This window comes from Asterias amurensis, chromosome 11, assembly GCF_032118995.1.
Source record: "Asterias amurensis chromosome 11, ASM3211899v1".
NCBI classification, from domain to species: domain Eukaryota; kingdom Metazoa; phylum Echinodermata; class Asteroidea; order Forcipulatida; family Asteriidae; genus Asterias; species Asterias amurensis.
Window position 1 is genome coordinate 21,961,298 of NC_092658.1, and position 18,578 is coordinate 21,979,875.

The 18,578-nt window shown below is 40.8% G+C and overlaps 3 protein-coding genes across 5 annotated transcripts in view; 2 read left to right on the forward strand and 1 right to left on the reverse strand.

Annotated features, from left to right (window-relative positions):
• LOC139944555 (ragulator complex protein LAMTOR2-like) overlaps positions 1-3,639 on the reverse strand; it is a 40,213-nt gene extending 36,574 nt beyond the window's left edge. The window contains exon 1 of one of the 2 annotated variants that reach the window (XM_071941603.1): positions 3,416-3,639. In XM_071941603.1, the coding sequence (XP_071797704.1) occupies positions 3,416-3,483 (68 nt within the window). In that variant the 5' untranslated portion in view covers positions 3,484-3,639. The remainder of the gene's footprint in view (positions 1-3,415) is intronic. The other variant, XM_071941604.1, reaches the window with a different exon arrangement.
• A 164-nt stretch (positions 3,640-3,803) lies between these two features.
• The window catches only part of LOC139944553 (chitobiosyldiphosphodolichol beta-mannosyltransferase-like), a 92,942-nt gene continuing 78,167 nt past the window's right edge, over positions 3,804-18,578 (forward strand). The window contains exon 1 of the mRNA XM_071941600.1: positions 3,804-4,148. Within this exon, the coding sequence (XP_071797701.1) occupies positions 3,878-4,148 (271 nt within the window). The 5' untranslated portion in view covers positions 3,804-3,877. The remainder of the gene's footprint in view (positions 4,149-18,578) is intronic.
• Positions 9,063-13,272, forward strand: LOC139944554 (uncharacterized). 2 transcript variants are annotated; one of them, XM_071941601.1, is made up of 2 exons: positions 9,063-10,303; positions 12,140-12,213. In XM_071941601.1, the coding sequence occupies exon 1, from the start codon at positions 9,099-9,101 to the stop codon at positions 10,266-10,268; it is 1,170 nt and encodes a 389-aa protein (XP_071797702.1). In that variant the 5' UTR covers positions 9,063-9,098; the 3' UTR covers positions 10,269-10,303; positions 12,140-12,213. The 2 variants fall into 2 exon arrangements, with proteins under 2 accessions (XP_071797702.1, XP_071797703.1); XM_071941602.1 differs by having other exon boundaries at positions 10,233-10,303; positions 12,144-13,272.

The window sequence follows — 18,578 nt, forward strand, 5'->3', positions numbered from 1 at the left end:
GTTGGTTTCATTCAACTTGGCCAGCGTGAAGAGAAATGCATGCCAATTGTTATTTCCATCAAAATGCCAACATTTTGAAGAGAGACGTGAATGATGGTTCAAAATTGAGGGTAGCAGTATGGAGGAACTCCATTTCTCCCAGTTTGACTTGGTGACATTACAATGGCAGTAGATGCAGTCATATGGTCATGACAGGCTTTTTTGTTTGTGCTTGTGTTCCTATCATACGATAATTGTGGTGGAAAATCATTGATGTCACATTTCCCCTTAAGATTGAGTAAAAGAGCAACACCAAACATCATGACGAATAGCGTTACTGGTCTGAAATGGGGGAAAACGGATTGTTATGAAGTGTGAGTGCATCAAGGGGGGGGGGGGGTGGGGTGTTTTACTTTCATGCCTTATGATATCTCTGGATTCTAATATAGTAGCCATAATGCCTTAGGACAAAAATGTAATTAAATTTGTTAAGTACTAATTGAATAATATTTTCGATTTACTTTGCCTGCCATACTAGCTTCTGATATTCAATAAAATACCAACCAATGAAAGGTGTGAAAACATGACGTTGCTCCAATGTCGTGCATGCACAAGCACTGTTAATGGCGGACTGTCTTTTGCAACGTACAACCAAAACTTTAAAAATTTCAACACACTATGAAGTGAAAGTGTTATTGTTAAAAAATTGGATAGATGATTTGAAAAAAAATAAATCAGTTTTTGATTGTGAACAATTTTCCTGTTATCCTACTGAAAACACATGACACCAGGATAAGTATGCAGTAAATCAATAAAAACTAGAGCTAAATTGCATTGTGCACAAATGCAGAGCTGTTTCGTCAACAAATATTTCAAATTTCTCAACTGAGTTTTAAATTTGTTGGGTATTCAAAGCAATTTGCCCAATGTGGCATAAATAAACAAATAATTTGGATTATACCATATTCAGATAGCAATTTATGTGTGAAAGGTGCAAAAATTGAAAAAAATCATAAAAAATCTTGTGATGACGTCATCATGACATCATTTCACATTTACTATAAACTTGTCAATATCCAACAACTCATCAAGTTTCAACATGATCGCATAATTACTTAGGGAGTTATATTAGTTCAAAAAGTGCACCTTTAAGGCCAAGTCACGTGACCCCCAATGACGTCATTGATCTGAAACTTCACACATATGATGGCTGCCTGACAGTTAACATGTGTGTAAAATTTGAAGTGATTACACAAAACTTCACCACACACATCTTCAAAAAGTCCATTTTGACGAGTTTTCAACCTGCCGCTAGAGGGCGCTGTTGCATTTTGTGATGTCATTGGTATTTTTTTTGAACTGCTCACTCTTGCCAGGCACTAACATCGTTAAAAGCAACTTCAAATCTTTTGCCAATTTTGAATTAGAGGGCCACTTCCGGTTTCGACCGGAAGTAGAGGTCATGTGAGGTCACGCACACGAAACAAAATGAAGACCTAATTTATCCCTCCCCAATCCCGCAAACAGAAACCTACGGTCTCTTGTGGCTGATTTGATAGAGATTTTCAAACATTTAACATAAAACACCTTTAAGATGACGTCACGTGACCGCTGATGATGTCATCATGACATCCTTGCTTTAGGATCATTATTACACCATAACCTTCAATCCCTGAAAGTTTCATTGCAATTGCTCTTTGGGAACTATGCAAAAAATTGCGAGCACTGAATCAGACAAATAATAAAAAAAAACTAGAGCTAAATTGCATTTGTGCACAAATGCAGAGCTGTTTCGATTATACCATATTCAGATAGCAATTTATGTGTTAAAGGTGCAAAAATTGAAAAAATCCTAAAAAATCATGTGATGACGTCATCATGACGTCCTTTAAAATTTCATAAGAACTTGTCAATATCCAACAACCTACCAAGTTTCAACATGATCGCATAATTACTTAGGGAGTTATATTAGTTCAAAAAGTGCACCTTTAAGGCCGCGTCACGTGACCCCCGATGACGTCATTGATCTGAAACTTCGCACATATGATAACTGCCTGACAGTTAATGTGTGTGTAAAATTTAAAGTGATTACAAAAACCTTCACCACAGACATCTTCAAAAAGTCCATTTTGAAGAGTTTTCATCCTGCCGCTAGAGGGCGCTGTTGCAATTTGTGACGTCATCAAAAAAAAATTTGAACTGCCCACCCTTGCTAGACACTTACGTCCTTGGAAAGCAACTTCATAACTTTTACCACTTTTGAGTTACAGGGCACTTCCGTTTTTGGCCCATTACGACCGGAAGTAGAGGTCATGTGAGGTCACGCACACAAAACAAAATGAAGACCTATATTATCCCTACCTAATCCCGCAAACAAAAACCTACGGTCTCTTTTGGCTGATTTGATTAAGATTTTCAAACATTTAACAAAAAACACCTTTAAGATGACGTCACGTGACCGCTGATGACGTCATCATGACATCATTGCTTTAGGATCATCATTGTATCATTACCTTCCATCCCTGAAAGTTTAATTGCAATTGCTCTTTAGGAACTATGCAAAAAATTGTGTGTACTGAAACGGACAAATAAAAAAAAAAATAATAAAAAAACTTTAACAAAAACAAGAGCTGTTTCGCTGCGCTTCGCTACGAAACAGCTAAAAAAACTTTAACAAAAACAAGAGCTATTTCGCTGCGCTTCGCTACGAAACAGCTAAAAAACTTTAACAAAAACAAGAGCTGTTTCGCTGCGCTATGCTACGAAACAGCTAAAAATGTTGTCATTTTCACTTGAAATATTTTAATATTTTCCCCACATTTGCACACCATAGATAGAATCCCAAATAGTAACCACCTCACGTGATCCATCTAGTGACTAAAGCAGAATGAAACTCAATCTAGCAGATAGTAACTTTGTTTTGAACTTGCGAGGTTGGATGATGTTTCTTTGACTCATTTGAATGTTGGCATAATATTAATAATGCACTAGTGATTAGTACCAAAATCAATCATTTTATAAATGTATGAGCTTAACCAACGACAGGAAACTTTACTCTCAGCATGATAAACTGCATAGCTTCTGAAACTTTTCCCGACCCTCATATGTTTTCGGTCCCCAACTTTGATTCCCGTTTACCGCGAAATTGTGCAAGCTGCACCGGTGAGGAAAAGTTTCCGTATATGGCGCCACCACTTTTTCATTCGATATGAAATAATATAGTATCTAATTTACCTCAATGATATATCCCTTTTTGTAAAAGTTAGTGGAAAAGTGGTGGCGCCATACGGAAAGTTATCCGAGGGGGTCGATAACGTATGACGCTACGATAAGCAAGGGACACCTTGATTGAAAACATGACCTCCTACGATCCTACGATATAGTCCTACGGCTACGATACAACTACACCGTCGTTAACAATAACATGGTTACTTACAGCGAACTCTGAATTCCTCCTGAATTAGCTTGGCTGAGTACTTCTGTTAGTGCCTTTGGCTTTAACATCTTTAACTTGTCTTGTATTTTGTTCTTGTCGTTAATAATTCCGGGATCGGGGGAACTTTCAGTCGAGTGTCAAGGCCGCTTTATAGTCGGTTGCGCGATGGAAATCTTGAACTGCGGCCTAAAAACTGTGTATTTTTATGATCGCGCGAAGGCCCTTGACCGACTATTTTTTTTTCCCGGGACAGCTAGGGCAACTTACCATCTGTCGGTCCGTTTGCACGAGTGGAACGCACCCCTATGGCGAGTGGCCTCATCTGTCCTGGGAAACAAAAACGCGACCGGGGCGCAACGGAAGGGTCAAAGATAAAGGACGGTGGAGGCGCACTCGTACTTTGAGCTATGACATGTGTGAAAATCAAAATTATATTACTTATAGTGTTCCTAATCATTCGCGATGACGGTGTTTTCTTCTCCGAACGTGGATCTTTTCGTTCAGGGTAGCCTCATTCTGTTAATGGAGGTGTACCTATATTTTCAGGAGTTGTACACTGTGATGTGTGTAACGACGCTGTTTTTTATCATGGCTATGGGTTATCGAAAGGCTAGATGTGGATCAAGGGCTTGCCTCTTGGTCCTTGGTGATATAGGAAGATCACCACGGATGCAGTACCATGCACTCTCATTGGCGACCGAGGGTTTTGATGTAGAAATAGTTGGATATGGAGGTAGGAACGCAGGTTAAGTTGAAGTTCTTGATAATGTTGGTGGAAAAGTTTCCGTATCCCTGATATGGCACCACCACCTGGTCGACGTCGTATCGACGATACATTACTAATAATTAATATGTGTTTTTCACTGTCATACTAGTCATAGTGAGGTCGCCCTTTTCAATAATTATTATTTATTTTGTGTAAACTTTTCAAGACGTTTTTGAGTCGGAAATATGTAATTTCGATGTCCAAGTATTTTTTGGGAACATTTACAAAAAGTTTTTCGAAATTCGGAAGCGGTTATGGTCATAAGCTAGCATTACTACTAATTATTTCAACTAAATTCAAGCCAGTTTTTATGGTGTTAAGTACACGTACTTAACTTGTTTTGACACTACTCTTCAGTGGTATTTGCTGTCTGGTTTGATGGACCTGAATAAGCCGGTGCCGAGTTTGTTTGGTGCCGAGTTTATTGGACCAAAACAGGCCGGTGCCGAGTTTGTTTGGTGCCGACATTCTTGGTGCCGAGTTTGCGAGGTGCCGAGTTTGCCAAGTGCCGAGTTTGCTGGTGCTGAGTTTGCAAGGTGCCGAAGTGTCCGGTACCCCCGCCCCATCCTTACAGCTATCCTTGGCCACACAAGTGGGGCTAGCTTTAGGCCTCAGCTATCGTTGGCCACACAAGTGGGGCTAGCTTTAGGCCTCGGCTTTCCTTGGCCACACAAGTGGGGCTAGCTTTAGGCCTCAGCTATCCTTGGCCACACAAGTGGGGCTAGCTTTAGGCCTCAGCTAAGCTTGGGCGATATCGATTTATTTTATTCACGATATATCGCCGACAATATATCGCGATATTCGATATAATCGCGATTAATGAAATTTGACATCATCAGTCTTAAAACTTCAAGTGAAAGTAGTAGAAGAGACAGTCCTAGCATAAGAGAGGTGTTCTAATGACCTATTCTTCTGGTTTTACTCCAAACCTATGGGGTGCAAGATGTCTCAGCTAGCAAATACATCGCGATATTTAATCGATCGCTATATATCGATATTTCGATTAAAACCAAATCCATCCGATATCGAAATCGTGTCCAAATTCATATCATGATATTCGATAATATCGTGATATCGCCCAAGCTTAGCCTTTAGCTATCCTTGGCCACACAAGTGGGGCTAGCTTTAGGCCTCAGCTATCCTTGGCCACACAAGTGGGGCTAGCTTTAGGCCTCAGCTATCCTTGGCCACACAAGTGGGGCTAGCTTTAGGCCTATTATATAATTATTTATAAAATATATACTGAGAATAAAGTTTCATTTCGTTCGTAGGTTATGCTCAAACATTTATAAAACTATAAATTGTTGGTATACATAGATCACTAGTGTTACTACAGTTACCGCTCGATAGTCCGAAGGTTCGATGGTCCGAAGGTTCAATAGTTCGAAGGTCCGACAGTCCGAAGGTTCGATAGTCCGAAGGTTCAATAGTCCGAAGGTCCGACAGTCCGAAGGTTCGAGAGTCTGAATGGCCTGTTAGTCCGAAAATAGGATAAGGTTAAATATTCCAAAGGTTCGGTAGTCCGAATTGACAATAAGGTCCAATAGTCCGAATTGACAATAAGGTTCGATAGTCCGAATCGGCGATAAGGTTCGATAGTCCGAATTGACAATAAGGTCCAATAGTCCGAATTGACAATAAGGTTCGATAGTCGGAATTGACAATAAGGTTCGATAGTCCGAATTGACAATAAGGTTCGATAGTCCGAATCAACAATAAGATTCGGTGTAGTCCGAATTTACATGAAAAGTCCAAATTAAAGATTTATTTGGAGAAAAACAACATTCTATGGATCTTGATTTCAAATCAAACGTTTCAAATCAAACCTCCGGTTTAACGTGCCAGCGCTCTACCAACTGAGCTATCTAGCCCTATGTTGGTGGTCTCCCTATTTTGTTCGGGGGTGCCTGTCAGAAGCCATTAAACCGCAAACTGCAGTTGGTAGAGTGCCGGCACGTTAAACCGGAGGTCGTTGGTTCAAATCCCGCTCTAGTCAATTTTTCTTTGTTCATCCCAAAATCATTTAAAAATGTACCCAGTCAGTTTCCCTTGTCGTTTATTATTTGATATCTGATATAAAAAGTCGCATCCACTTAAGGTGATCCCCTGTCTGCCGCTTCCCAGGTTGTATCGTTAACCCGGGTGTGATCCCTGGCTACATGGCAGTTTGTGGTTGAATGGCTTCTGACAGGCACCCCCCGAACAAAGATATTGACTATTTGCACCACTGTGAACAAAGAGGGCGCATGATTCAAATCATTCGCGTTTCTGGCGTACCCGCAGCTGGACGTGAAGCTGGTTGGAGGATCAGAAACACATAAAGGCCTTATTGAGCGCAATATTCTGAAGGGATTTCGGGTGATGTATACAATTAATCATGTAGTAAAGTGACTAAGGGTATAACCCCGAAAAGGTGAACATGTTTTATTCGGGGTATTTCCGCCGTGTTACAGCCTTAAGTTTGCTGGCACAAGCGAGGGGTTAGTTTACGAAGAAGGATCGTCGGTGCCGCCTTGGTGTGTCTCTTTGCGCTATTGTAGAACATGCCCTATGGCACAGCAGTGCGGTTTTAGAGCAGAATGGTGCATACTGGTACACATCAGGGAGTATTAACATAGGGGGCACACTGAGAAAGTTTTCCTTCAGAGCTGGTAGTAGATACCATCATTTATTCGTATTTCATTGCCTTTTCATCCATTTAAAATTATTCCATGTCAGCCGGGTCAAACAATTTGCGGCCTTTTGTATACACCGGGTCCTCCCTTCAGGAGTCTGCCGAGGAACCAACGTAAACGAAAACGTATTAAAGGGAGCTATAGTCAAATGCAGAAAGGAACCCCCTTAAAGTAATAATAAATTCAACGTGCCAGTTTCATCGGCTCATCGTATAAAATAATGCACACAATTTGCGAATTGTATTTTCGTTTACCATTTTCGGTACCATGTTTACTTTGAGGCAATTTTAATTTAAATGGGTTTAGATGGCGTACAAAGGGACCTTTTGTACACTGGTTGTGCCTTCTTGAACCTCAGACCATGAATAGATCACCGGTATTTAAATCCTGAATGCACTGAACCGTTTTCAGTATGCTTTGCGAACTCGGCTTTTCAGCTCGCCTACACCGGTCATCAGTGTTTGTCGAATCTGTGGTCACTGAGCCATGGACATAACTCGCAAGAAATGTGTCAGAGATTGTCCAGGTGAGCAGTATTTTAAAGTCACTAGCTTCTTTGTTCAAGTCCCACACATTCGCTGTGGGGTTAAACAATGGTAGGCCTAAGTAGGATTTGAAACTTTGCATGGTGCAAATACGATATGGAAAAGTTTGCGGCAACACCATGTAGTGACTTACTCTAATGAGTTGGGGTGGTTCTGAATAGAACTGTTGGTTTAATGGTAAGACTAATGGTTTGGAAAGCAGTAAAAGATAGCCACCAAATTTAGGCTGGATCAATACGATTAGTCTTGGTTTGAGCAGATAGTTCAGGGTTCGGCATTTTGTACGCTCCTAAAAGACCAACAACAGTCAGTGCCGGTCCTTTTGTTTATTTTTATTATAAGCCTGCTTATCCAAACGACTTATTTCATTAATAACATGTACGTTTACTGTTATAAACTTACTGACATTTGGCCTGATTCCGTTGCACATGTTACTGTCGATATTTCTCATGGAAGAATGGAAATACAGGTGTATTTGATTTGAATTGAATTGATTTCTTCCAGGAATTTCGAAAATGCGGAGGCATAAATGGGGCCGCTGTGAGCCATGCAGCATAAGCTTCCGAGGAGTGCTTTGAAAGTTTAGAGTCGTCCCCCGGTGTTTCAAAGGTCTGGTAGACGGTTCTCGCGACGAAGCCGATCAACATTGGGAAGCGAGCCATGTAAAGACACTGTAACAAAATTGGAAACCTTGGCACAAAGATTGTGTCATTTGCCGCTCAAACAAACACTTCATGGTCATGTAAATGTTACGTCCTTAAATGTAGCAAACACTTGGCTCGATGGTGACCATATGGGGCGGCCAAATAAGGGGGCCGTCTTCACATGTACATATGTAATATCATTTACCAAGCAAAGTTGGATGGACAAAGCGGAACGGGCCCAGTCAGCTAGGAATCACTTGTGGATGTAGCTTTTAAAATCGCCAAATTCCATAAGTCTCTCAGGGCATAAAGATATAAATTATTTATGCAATGAGAGAAAGGTGCAATTACAATTAAGCAGATTACAAATCAGCAGTTTCAAACAATGAGTTTAACCGTGATTTAAAACAGTGAAAAGAATTGGCCTGGCGAATATGCTCAGAAAGACTATTTGAAAGAAACTGTGCGGCATATCAAAAGATTTGTGGCCATTTAAAATGGTAGAAGCTTTTATTGATAGCATTGACTGCATTAGTACTGGTATAATATTAATTTAGAAACAGTCATGAGTGTGTAAAAATCGCTGTAGAGTCATGAGACAAGCCTGAGTAAGCAATATTTATTAATTATCCATTACCTGAAGAGTCACGGGATATAAACATCAGTTTGAGTTGTAGAGATCAGGCTGGGATGACAACAATGGGTATGCAATATGCCTACATAAGTATAACTATACGCCATGTAGATTAACACACGAAATACATAAATTTTTGTTAAAAGGATCAAGGCCAATCCTTATGATAAAGACTCGGGAGATGTGTGCTGTGTATTTTCGTGGAATTGTACATGTGAAACAACCATTCCACCTCGTCATCACCTCCACTTCGGACTTACATGAGATTACACTTTCCACCGGAGTAATTAGTCACAGTTGAGAGAACATGAAAAGATGTTCCTGGTATAAATGCCCCACCACGCCCAGTGCTCCCCAATACATTTTTCTGTGCCGGAGTATGTACATCGAATTTCTATACTTCGTACAATTACGGGTATATGTTGGCACTTTGCACCATGGACAACTACGACGAACCAGATCTCCTTGAGTTGATGGCTGGCCCATCGGGTGCAATTGATACCCAGGAAGACCCGGGATTGGGACAAGATGACAATTCATCAATTGGCTTAGTTTCGGGCAAACCGAAAGTTAAAGGCCGAAAGCCTAAGCGCTCAACGGTCCCGTCATCAGACACGGTTTCCCGGCAAGAATTTGCGGATGTTTCAGGGAAACTTGCATGTATGGCCGAAGCCATCGAAAACATGCAAACAGTGATTCTCAGTCGACCCGCCAAGCGGCCTAGACTGTCATCGGATTCAGAATCTGATACGGAGAGTGCCTCAAAGGCCATAGACGAGCTCCTTCAAGAGAGCCAGCAGGGGTCAACAACCTTATGCCCAGATGACCAGTTGTTGGACAATTTTGAACAACTATATGCGGAGGATGCACCGACTGCCGATGCAGTCAATGACAAATTGGCTAAGGTAGTGGATAAAATGGTCCGCCATAAATTGCCGGAGGACAAGACCGTGGAAAAGCTCAAGACCATCCAAAGACCGACCAACGTCAAAAATTTGGAGTGCACTCGGGTTAACCCCGAGATATGGAGCTCACTAAAGCCAAAGACTCGCTCTCAGGACATAAAATTCCAGAAGGTGCAACAGGCACTTCTTAAAGGAATTATACCCGTAGTTGGGGTAATAAACTCACTTATGTCCAGACCCGCTGCTACTGACCCGCCCACTCAGGTAAACCCTGATTTCAAGGTTGAAATCACCAAGCTATTGGATGCGGTGGCCATTATTGGACACGCCAACCAGGAACTGAATGTGCGAAGACGGGATTTGATTAAGCCCGATCTTAACAAACAATTTTCTGGTCTTTGCTCGCCACATGTGCCCGTAACAGGGTTTTTATTTGGTGATGACTTGCCCCAACAGTGCAAGGACATACAGCAGACCAACAAAATTGGGAACAAAGTTGGCTGGTCAACTTTCAGAGGAAACGACAAACATGATCGGAAACGACCCATGCACAACAACAGGGGTAATTCGACCTACACCAGCCAATTCAGAAGAGGTGGTCATTTAAACTATCAGCGCCACAACAGACACCGAGACACTCAGTGGAATGCCAAGCCACGACAAGATGTGGAAACAGCAAAGTAATTCGGCATGTCCCTACAAGTACAACCAGTGCACTGGTAAGTACAACATGCATTAAATCTAGCAAAATTGCAGGTAGATTAGCACAATTTGTTACAAAATGGCAAGAAATAACTTCAGATAAGTGGGTTCTAGATGCTATAAAGCACTATGAAATAGAATTTGGGAAACGACCCTTACAATCGTTCCCCCCTAAACAAATTAAATTTGTTCCCAATGAAGTTGAAATTATCTCGAAGGAAATTGATAAACTGCTCCAAAAAGGAGCAATTACACATGCTACCCATGAATATGGTGAGTTTGTATCAAACATTTTCATCCGTCCAAAGAAAGACTGGACTTTTCGCCCAATTATCAACCTTCGCCAGTTGAATAAATCAGTGGCCTATGTCCATTTTAAAATGGAAACAATTCATTTTGCTCTGCAATTAATCCGACCACACTGCTTTATGGCATCAATTGATCTTAAAGATGCGTACTTCACAGTACCGATTGCCAAAAACCACCGCAAATATTTGCGTTTTATGTGGCAGAACAAATTGTTCGAATTTACCTGTCTGCCTTTCGGTTTAGCTTGTGCACCAAGGGTATTTACAAAGATAATGAAACCTTTGATAGCCTCTTTAAGACTAATGGGACACGAATCTTGTGACTACATTGACGACGCTTTGTTGATAGGTGCAACAAAAGAAGAGTGCATAACCAATGTTAAAGCTCGAGTTGCCCTCACCCAAGAGTTAGGATTTATAGTCAATACTGGGAAATCTGTCAAGAAACCCACGAAGACCATTGTGTTTCTGGGTTTTACAATAAATTCAGAAAACATGACAATTGCTATTCCTCCAGCAAAAAAGAGGAAAAATTGAAGCGGCTATTCATAACATTATTGTTGCCAATCTTCCCAAAATTAGGGACGTTGCCCAAGTAGTGGGCTTTTTAGTCTCTTGTGATATTGCCGTACCGTACGGTACATTATTCAGAAGATCTATTGAATCTGAGAAAAACGCAGCATTGACTGCAAACCATGATGATTTTGATGCAAGAATGTCATTGTCTGACCAAGCTAAGGCAGACTTAAACTGGTGGCTTACTAACCTACAGTATGCTAGTGCCCCATTCACAGAAACAAGCCCGATTTCATTGTTGAAACTGACGCGTCCCTCAATGGCTGGGGTGCGAATTGCAATGGGCATATGTTAGGTGGACAGTGGTCAGCTGAGGAAGCTACATGGCATATTAACTACCTTGAGCTTAAAGCTTGCTTTTTTGCCTTACAGTCCCTTTTCAGTAAACATAAGGACATTCACGTACACCTTAAATCGGACAATACAACTGCCGTGTCATACATAAAGTTTTTTGGCGGCACACACTCCGTTCAGTTAAATGAACTGGCCAGGGAAATCTGGCTTTGGTGTTTGAATAGGAAAATATGGCTGTCCGTTTCATTCTTGCCGGGTATTGAAAATGTGAGTGCTGATTTTGCATCACGTCACTTCCGTGAAGATATCGAATGGAAGTTACACCCAGAAGTTTTCCGGAAGATTATCGATATCTTTATGACGCCAAATATTGACATGTTTGCGTCAAGATTGAACCATCAGATTCAACCTTATGTATCGTGGAAACCTGACCCAAACGCATTTTTCAATGATGCATTCACGCTAGACTGGACAAACTATAAGGTCTACGCGTTTCCCCCGTTCTGCCTTATTGGGAAAGTATATTGACAAAGATCGAATATGAGGAGTCAACAGCCATACTTGTTGCTCCACTTTGGCATACACAAGCATGGTTTCCTAAGATGCTTAAACTGTTGGTGAACAAACCAATTATTTTGCCAAAAAGAACTAATTTACTCTCACTCCCTTCCTCAGGTAGACTACACCCATTGCGAGATCGGCTGCAACTGATGGCATGCCATTTGTCAGGGAAAACTTACAGAGCCAGGGAATTTCGCAGCACGCTGCCGACATTATTATCTCATCCTGGCGGACTTCAACCAAGAAGTCTTACCGATCAGCGATCCAAAAATGGGTTCTGTTCTGTGCTCGAACAAAGAGTGATCCACTTCGAGCGACTGTAGCGGTGATCCTAGACTGCTTAACAGAGGAATTTGACAAGGGTAGTAGTTACAGCACACTGAACACACTACGTAGTGCATTGTCAGCAATACTAGCCCCTATAGATGGGACACCAATTGGGTCTCTCCCCCTGATAAAAAGGTTCATGACAGGTGTCTTCAACATGAGACCTGCAATACCCAGATATACTTGTACATGGGACGTTAATACTGTGTTACAATACTTAACAAATTTGGGTCCGTCTAATAAGTTGTTCTTAAAAGAACTCACTATGAAGCTAGTAATGCTTGTTGCATTGATTTCAGGACAAAGATGTCAAACTTTGTCGCTACTTAATTTAGACGACGCTGAAGTTACAGCTACAAAAGTTATCTTTGTTGTATCTAAGTTGACGAAAACCAGCAAGATTGGCAAACAGCCTGTTAGTTTGGTGTTACCGAGGTATCCTCATGATGACCAACTTTGTGTCATGACGACGCTAAAACAGTATTTAATTAAGACGAAATCCCTAAGGGGTAAACAACGGTGTTTGTTTGTAAGCTATGCATCACCCCACAAACAAGTAAGGTCAGAGACAATCTCTCGCTGGATAAAGAACACGTTGCATAAGGCTGGCATCGACACAGCCAAGTTCACAGCACATAGTACTCGATCTGCTGCATGCAGTGCTGCTTTTAAGAATGGAGTACCACTGAACATTATTTTAAGTACTGCCCATTGGGCGAGAAGTAGTACTTTTGCTAAATTTTATAACAAACCAGTAGGGCAAACAGATCACAGCTTTGCAAACGCAGTTTTGGCTGGTACAACCAAGTAGGTTGGTCGTTTCTTAAGAAATGAAAATGTAATTTGTTATATTAATGCACTATTTTCTCTTGCTTATTATGTTTACAACAGTTAAAGAGTTCAGAGCTATAGAACGTTTAATAAATTGTGATAAAACCATCAAGTCGTATACACAATCATGTTTTTATTGCATGTTGCCCGTCTCTGTGCTCTAAAATCTCATGTAAGTCCGAAGTGGAGGTGATGACGAGGTGGAATTCTAAAATTAAACGAATAGAATGAAGTTTAATTGGAATTCTACTGAGTCTATCACCGACACTGAAGGACTTACATTCCCTCCACATAGGTTGCAACTTCAATTAGTTGACCCACCCCATTTTCGCCGGGCACAATGTTCCTTGGTGAAAAATGTATTGGGGAGCACCTGGCTTGGTGGGGCATTTATACCAGGAACATCTTTTCATGTTCTCTCAACTGTGACTAATTACTCCGGTGGAAAGTGTAATCTCATGTAAGTCCTTCAGTGTCGGTGATAGACTCAGTAGAGTTCCAATTAAAATTCATTCTATTCGTTTAATTTTAGAATTCTTATCAATCCAAAAGACTCACTATCAATCCAAAATATTCAGCATATTAGTGCGCTTCCACCGTTTAGCGGCGTGCATCAAAGGGCAATATTTTGTCATCATAGTTGAAGGCTGCTTTGTTTTACTTTTACCATAGTGCAACAAGGCGGCTATACAAAACGGGGACCACAATGTTGTAACATGCCTGAAAACGGGCTTTGTGGCCCTTTCTAACTTCGCAAGTTAAGTACGTCAAAAATTCCACAATGTAGGCCTAAAGAGTACTAGCCGGGGCAGGGTCTCAACATAGTAGGATGGTTGGACCTCACGTATGAATAATAATAATGGGCCCCGAGAATGTGAGTAGATCTGGCCTCACAGAAGGTTGAATTATGAAATAATGATGATATTTATAATATAAATAACAGTCAGTTCGTATATATATATATAATTTGGTCTCACAGACGAAGTATTATGGGGATGGGCCCCGAGATTGTGATATGATCTGGCCTCACAGAAAGTATTAACTATGATAATAACAATGATACACTTAAATTACAAATAACAGTCAGTTTGTATAATTTGGTCTCAAAGGCAAAAATTTATGGGGTGGGCCCCGAGATTGCGAGATGATTTGGCCTCACAGAGAACATTAATTATGACAATAATGATGATATTTATAATAATATTTATACATGTAGTCAGTTTGTATATATATATTTTGTCTCATTGGCGAAGTTTTATGGGGTTGGGCCCCGAGATGTGAGATGATCTGGCCTCACAAAAAGTATTAATTATGATGTTTATAATGATATTTATAATAACAATAACAGTCAGTTTGAATATAATTTGGTCTCAAAGCCGAAGTTTTATGGGGATGGCCCCCGACATTGTGAGAGGATTCGGCCTCACAGAAAAAGTATTATGGGGTTTGACCCAGAGATGGTGAGATGAAACTTTGCCTCATAGATGTAGTATTACGAGGATGGGCCCGAGATTGTGAGATGATCTGGCCTCACAGAAAGTATTATTACAATAACATTATAGTATTTGAAATACTATTGACAATAGTCAGTTTTGTAGGCCTATATATATAAGTCGGCCTCACATACAAAGTTTTACGGGGATGGGCCCCAAGATTGTGAGATAATCTGACCTCACAGATGTAGTACTATGTGGTTGGGCCCCAAGATGGTGAGATGATTTGGCCTTCGAAAAGTATCAATACGGTATTAGAATAGTTTTTATAACAGTATATTTTCATGCTACTTCGCTGCGCTCATTCGCACGAAAGACAGTTGCAGTCCATTCGACAACGAATAATACAACACTCTTTTAAGACAACAGGCATTTTAAGGTGGGGATTTTTCCAGGTTAATCAAGCATGTTTATGTGCCGGCGCTAGATCTTATTCTTTAAGTCCTTAAACCCGTTGTCCTCACCCTGTTTATTGCTATTGGCTATACTGTCGAACTTTTGATTGAAATAACCTTTGAACCTGTTGGATAGCATTTCAGGGTTGTACCGCGGCTGCTCATTTTTGGATGTCATCTTAAAATCTTAACCAAACAAGCATAAAAGCTATAGTAAAACGTAGTAACACACCCAAACGCATCAGCAAAGTGTACTGTTTATAGGATCACGCTTCAGTGAGCTGTTTTGAATATGCCGCATCCTATCACGTGATAAACTTTGCGGGGCGGAGTGCTTTGAATATAAGTTATCCCACTGAATAAAACCACATTAACTATGGTTAGTTGTATGGAGATGGGCCTCGAGATGGTGAGATGATTTGGCCTCACAGATGAAGTGCTATTGGGATGGGCCCGAGGTGGTGAGATGATGAGGCCACACAAATGAAGTACTATGGGGATGGGCCCCGAGGTGGTGAGATGATTTGGCCTCACAGAAGTACCAATTTGACATTAAAAATAGTGTTTATAATAATTATGGTCAGTTGTAAGTATGTATCTAGTCTTACAGACAAGGTTTTGTGGGGATGGTGCCCGAGATTATGAGATGAGTTTGCCTCACAGATAAAAGTACTATGGGGATGGGCCCCGAGGTGGTGAGATGATTTGGCCTCACAGATGAAGTACTATGGGGATGGGCCCCGAGGTGGTGAGATGATTTGGCCACACAGATGAAGTACTATGGGGATGGGCCCCGAGGTGGTGAGATGATTTGGCCACACAGATGAAGTACTATGGGGATGGGCCCCGAGGTGGTGAGATGATTTGGCCTCACAAATGAAGTAATATGGGGATGGGCCCCGAGGTGGTGAGATGATTTGGCCTCACATAAGTACCAATTTGATATTTAAAATAGTATTTATAGTAATGTACTAATTATGGTTAGTTGTAAGTATATATCTAGTTTTACAGATGAATTTTTGTGGGGACGGGCCCCGAGATTGTGAGATGTTTTGGCCTCACAGATGAAGTTTTACGGGGTGGGACCCCGAGATTGTGAGAGAATTGGCCTCACAGATTAAGTACTATGGGGATGGGCCCGAGATCGTGAGATGATTTGGCCTCACAGATTAAGTACTATGGGGATGGGTCCCGAGATCGTGAGATGATTTGGCCTCACATAAGATTTAATTTGGTGTTAATAATGATATTTGTAATAACAATAATAGTCAGATTGTATCTTTCATGAAAAGTTTTACGGGGATTGGCCCCGAGATTGTGATATGATTTGTGCCTCACAGATAAAGTATTACGGGGTGGGACCCGAGATGGTGAGACAAAATTTACCTCAGAGAAGTATATTTATGGGGATGGGCCCCGAAGTGGTGAAGGGATTTGGCCTCAAAGAAAGTTCAAATAATACTTGCAAAGGAATTTTTATTATTATCAATAGTCATTTGCTATATAATTGGCCTCGCGAATGAAATAATATTATGGGGATGGGCACGAGATGATAAGATGGTTCTGCCTCGCAGATAACGTATAATGGTGATGTGCCCCGAGTTTGTAAGATGAACTTGCCCCGACAAGATGGAGTATGTGTAATGTCACTTTGTAAATTTGAATATCAGTGTATGCCTTGTGCACTAAAGCAAATTTTTGGTCCCTGTTCCACTTGTTTTATTTAGAGGGGTCAAGAAATATTCTAGAAACCTATGGGGGTGGGCCCCCGAGACTGTGAGATGAACTTGCCGCACAGGGTGGATTATTTACTAAATGTGAACAAAACAAAGAACAAAAATTAAAAAAAATAAAACATGAATTTAAACATGATTCTAGGGCCTCTAAGCCATATGCCTTAAAACGAGTTTCGGTCCTTGGGCCACCAGTGTCTTATTGTAGTGTGTTCAAATAAATACACTAGAAATATATGGGGATCTGCCGCACAGATAGACTGTGTATGGGGTGCAACCCCAAGACCCCAAAATGTTTTGCTCCACAGAGGGAATACAAATACAGTACATTACAATGCCTACAGATTGCGAGGTGATTCGGCCTCGCAGAAGGTTATGAAATGATATTGCCTCAAATTAAAAGCATCTCCCGAGATGGCTAGAGATGAATTATATATTGTATTTAATTGAGTCCAAAAAATAAAGATTTCTTAGTCAAAAAAAAAAAAAAGCTTTGGGTTCATAGGTGTGGGGACGGAACCAAATAATTTTTACCGTATAAAGAGTGCTGGCCGAAATGGGCCGAGGTGGTGAGATAAATTTGCCTCTCAATAGATATTAAGATGCAGTTACTTTTTCTGCGATCGTGTGAGAAATTTGGACTCGTAACAAAATGTGTTATTATTTATAGTTGGTTCCGAAATCGTGCGATCACTTGGCAAAGAACAATCATCGGTTGTGGCGTTAAACCTTGCTCGGCGCCAGCACGGGTGCAGTCCCTCAGTAGTCTAGTACACGAGTGCAAAACGGCAGTAAGTGTCGAATAGTATTTTGGAAATTTGTAATTTAAATAAATGTGTGTATCTTATGTGAATTTTAATTCGTGCCACGTCAGCAACATGATGCTATGGGGGATGGCTTGAATTCTCAAAGCCGTTTCATAGAGACAGGGTGGGGGGCGTACGTTATTCATCTCTGCTTGCGGGCGGCGTGTCAGAATTATGCAATTATTATCAGCGCAGGACGTAAATGCGTCGCGCAGTGGGCGAATCTATCGGCATTTACAAAACACGCCGAACGAAACACCAAGGGTTTAGCAGTGTACATGTACAAATCACTTGAAAAGAAAAAAAAAAGAAAAAATCCAGTTGGCCGCCGTTACTAATTTATATCATTTATTAAAAAAAAAAAAAAAAAAAAAAAAGTGTGTATGTAAGCTTAGCCAAACAAACAGAGGAAGATGTCAAGTATAACGATTGTTTGCAGTTAAATCAAATGAAGCTAATATTTGCAGGCAAAGGGAAAAAATGAGTGAAAGAGCCGAAAAAAAAAAAAAAAAAAAAAAAAAAAAAAACGTCGTTTTGCATTGTTTTCCTCTTCTTCCTTGAAGTGGGTAAACTTAAAAAGGCCGGTGTTTTCAACAGTTGTGGTTTAGGCACAAACAAAACGCAAATATTTTCACTACAGCGTCCATTGTGTGGCAAATCTTTTACCCGTTTTCAGTACCTCAACAGTCAACGGGACAGGTTTTGTTTTGTTTTTAGGAGTATGGAAGGTACCTTCAAAATACTCAAGACGCACTTGGGGAGAATATTTCACCGCTTCAAAATCATTCCAGCGGAAACAAGAGAGACGACGGGCGAAGGGTTGTACCCTTCGGTGGGTATGTCATGGACGCCGGCTTTAAAAAAGAAAGAAAGAAATGGCACGCGTGTAGATAGATTAGACAAGGTCTAGGGTGAAGGCAACAAAGGTTTACAATGGGTCACCTATACACAGATTGTGGTCTTCTAGA

Coding starts and splice junctions, on each gene's coding strand:
- LOC139944554 (XM_071941601.1), top strand. CDS start 9,099: ATGTTGGCACTTTGCACCATGGACAACTACGACGAACCAGATCTCCTT.